The 3256-nt window shown below is 57.0% G+C and overlaps 1 protein-coding gene across 1 annotated transcript in view; it reads left to right on the top strand.

Moving 5' to 3' along the window:
- The first annotated feature begins 1156 nt into the window (after positions 1–1156).
- Positions 1157–3256, top strand: part of Mars2 (methionyl-tRNA synthetase 2, mitochondrial) — a 5749-nt gene continuing 3649 nt past the window's right edge. Inside the window, exon 1 of the mRNA XM_005366356.2 lies at positions 1157–3156. Coding sequence (XP_005366413.1) covers positions 1353–3098 — 1746 coding nt within the window. The 5' untranslated portion in view covers positions 1157–1352 and the 3' untranslated portion in view covers positions 3099–3156. The remainder of the gene's footprint in view (positions 3157–3256) is intronic.

Here is a 3256-nt window from a genome sequence, read left to right as displayed (position 1 = left end):
AACAACAAAAAAACCAAAACCACACCAAAGAACACAAACCAAACAAAAAACTCCAACAACAAACAAGAATAAAACAAAGCAAACAGACAGAAACAAAAGAAAACAAAAACAAAGAAAGTAGGAGAAACACATATACTCCCCCCCCCAATAAAAACACAAAATCGGAAACTATAATAGATAAGCAAAAGGCAAGTAAGGTAAAGCTGCCCAGGCAAGGCGTTATGAAACACAGCATCTCCAAGACAGTGCCGAGCTCGCTTTGTGTTGGCCATCTTCTACTGCGCGTGGGGGCTTTGGACAACTAGTAAGACTCAAGTGGAGAAACTTTGTTTTTTTGCAAGCAGTTGTCAGCTGGAGACAGCTTCTGGGTTGGAGATGTGAGCTCGTGTCCACGTCCCCCGCTCAGCGCTGGGACCCTGTCAGCCCCGTGTATGCTGCCTGTCTCTGAGTGTCAGTCATGTCTGGAAGGTACTGTTTTCTTGGTGTCTTCCCCCCTCACTGGGTCCTACCTTCTCTTCCTCCCAGGTCCCTGAGCAGCCCTAGAGGAGGGGTAATGGAGACATCCTACCATGGCCTCTCACTGCACACTGTGCGGGTGTGGGTCGCTGTGTGCTCCCGTCTCCTGCAGAGGAAGCTTCTCTGAGGATGGCTGAGACACCGGTTATGTTATTATGTGGATGCTATTAGGACTCACTTTACTTTGTTCCTTCAGCAGAACAATAGTATTTGATGGTTCAGTAGAGGCAGGGCCTGTCTAGTCTCAGGGTCTTGGCCATCTGAGAAGTGTCAGGGACGGGTCTCATTGCATGGAGATAGTGGTTGGTTACCCACACTTTTCCCCAGTGTTTTTCTGTCCCTAAAGCGCTCCCGGAAATCACTTTCCTTCTTTTCGTATTTGTTTAGATTCTGAGATAAAATCTAACTTGCTTTTCAGATGCTGATTAGAGTATCCGGAGAGGCTGGATTTGGGTTCCGCAATATGTTAGCTCATGAGTTTGGGGAAATGCCTCAGTATAAAAATCCTGCCCGCAAGCTCAGTCCAGAAGCGGAAACGGATCCCAGCGTGTAGAACTGCAGCTCAAAACACGACACGCAGGACGCGCCCGCCCACTCCGACTCGGAACCCGAAACCCCGGGACCCCGGGACCCCGGGCCCCAGCAGCCGAGCTCTCAAATCCTCCCGCCGACCGGCAGCCCTTGCGCGCCGCAGGAAGCCTTAAGGGGGTGGAGCTGTGGGCGGGGCCGCAGGAGCCGGTGCTCGCCGTTCATTGGCTTCCGCGCCGGAAGTGGCGGTGCGGTCCGGCGGCGCACGCGCGCTCTCACGCGCTGGGCTGCCGGAGCCGGCGGGCACCATGCTGCGGCTGCTGGCGCGGACCCGGGCGGCCCGCGGCTGTCGCCGCTTCGGTTCGTGCTCGCCGGGCGCCCGCGGCGACGCCGGGGAGGGGCGGGCCCACTTCACCACGCCCATCTTCTACGTGAACGCCGCGCCGCACATCGGGCACCTGTACTCGGCGCTGCTGGCCGACGCCCTGTGCCGCCACCGGCGTCTCCGGGTTCCCGGCTCCGCGGCCACGCGGTTCTCCACCGGCACGGACGAGCACGGCCTGAAGATCCAGCAGGCGGCAGCCGGCGCGGGCCTGGCCCCGATCGAGCTCTGCGATCGCGTGTCTGCCCAGTTCCGGCAGCTTTTCCTGGAGGCTGGCATCTCCTCCACCGACTTCATCCGCACCACGGAGGCCCGGCACCGGGAGGCGGTGCAGCACTTCTGGCGCTTGCTGGAGGCCCGGGGTCTGCTTTACAAAGGACTTTACGAGGGCTGGTACTGCGCCTCCGACGAGTGCTTCCTGCCCGAGGCCAAGGTCACTCGGCAGGTGGGTCCGTCCGGGGAGCAGCGTCCTGTGTCTCTGGAGAGCGGACATCCCGTCTCCTGGACCAAGGAAGAAAATTACATCTTCAGGCTCTCCCAGTTTCGAGAACCGCTCCAGCGGTGGCTTCAAAACGACCCTCAGGCGATCACCCCGGAGCCCTTCCACCAGACCGTTCTGCAGTGGCTGGAGGAGGAGCTGCCCGATTTGTCCGTTTCTCGAAGGAGTAGCCACCTGCACTGGGGCATTCCGGTTCCCGGGGACGATTCGCAGACTATCTACGTGTGGCTGGATGCCCTGGTCAACTACCTGACCGTACTTGGCTACCCAGATGCAGATTTCAAGTCTTGGTGGCCAGCCACATCTCACGTCATAGGTAAGGACATTCTTAAGTTTCATGCCATTTATTGGCCTGCCCTTCTCCTCGGGGCCGGATTGAGGCCACCGCGTCGCATCTATGTCCACTCGCACTGGACGGTGAGTGGCCAAAAGATGTCCAAGAGCTTGGGCAACGTGGTGGATCCCAGGGCTTGCCTTGACCGCTATACTGTGGATGGCTTCCGCTACTTTCTCCTCCGGCAGGGAGTTCCCAATTGGGACTGCGATTACTACGATGAAAAGGTGGTCAAATTGCTGGACTCCGAGCTGGCAGATGCCTTGGGAGGACTTTTAAACCGGTGCACTGCCCACAGAATAAATCCTTCCGGGACCTACCCGTCGTTCTGCGCTGCTTGTTTCCCCAGCGAGCCGGGGCTAACGGGGCCGTCGGTTCGTGTGCAGGCGGAAGACTATGCGCTCGTGAGGGCAGTGGCCACTTTGCCCAAGCAGGTGGCCGACTATTACGACGACTTTCAGATTTATAAGGCTTTGGAGGCCGTATCCAGCTGTGTTCGGCAAACTAATGGGTTCGTTCAAAGGCATGCGCCGTGGAAACTGACCTGGGAAAGCCCTGCGGACGCCCCTTGGCTGGGTACTGTGCTTCACGTGGCCTTGGAGTGTTTGCGAGTTTTTGGAACCTTGCTTCAGCCCGTTACTCCGAACTTAGCCGACAAGCTGCTGTCGAGACTCGGGGTCTCTGGCACAGAGAGAGGCCTTAGAGAGCTCCACTTCCTACCTCGATTCTATGGACACCCCTGTCCCTTTGAAGGGAGGGAGCTGGGACCGGACACTGGGCTTTTGTTTCCAAGGCTGGACCAATCCAGGACTTGGCTAGTGAAAGCCCACAGGACCTAGAGGCTCAGTCCGTATACTGGCTGATGGGAAAAGAGCCAATGTATTCTTGCATTTTCAGGAAAGTTTTTTTTTTTTTTTTTTTTTGTTTTTCGAGACAGGGTTTCTTTGTGGTTTTGGAGCCTGTCCTGGAACTAGCTCTTGTAGACCAGGCTGGTCTC

The sequence above is a fragment of the Microtus ochrogaster genome, unplaced genomic scaffold (assembly GCF_000317375.1).
Source record: "Microtus ochrogaster isolate Prairie Vole_2 unplaced genomic scaffold, MicOch1.0 UNK8, whole genome shotgun sequence".
NCBI lineage: Eukaryota > Metazoa > Chordata > Mammalia > Rodentia > Cricetidae > Microtus > Microtus ochrogaster.
The sequence above is the reverse complement of the archived record's forward strand: the minus strand, read 5'-3'. Positions and strand labels throughout refer to the sequence as shown.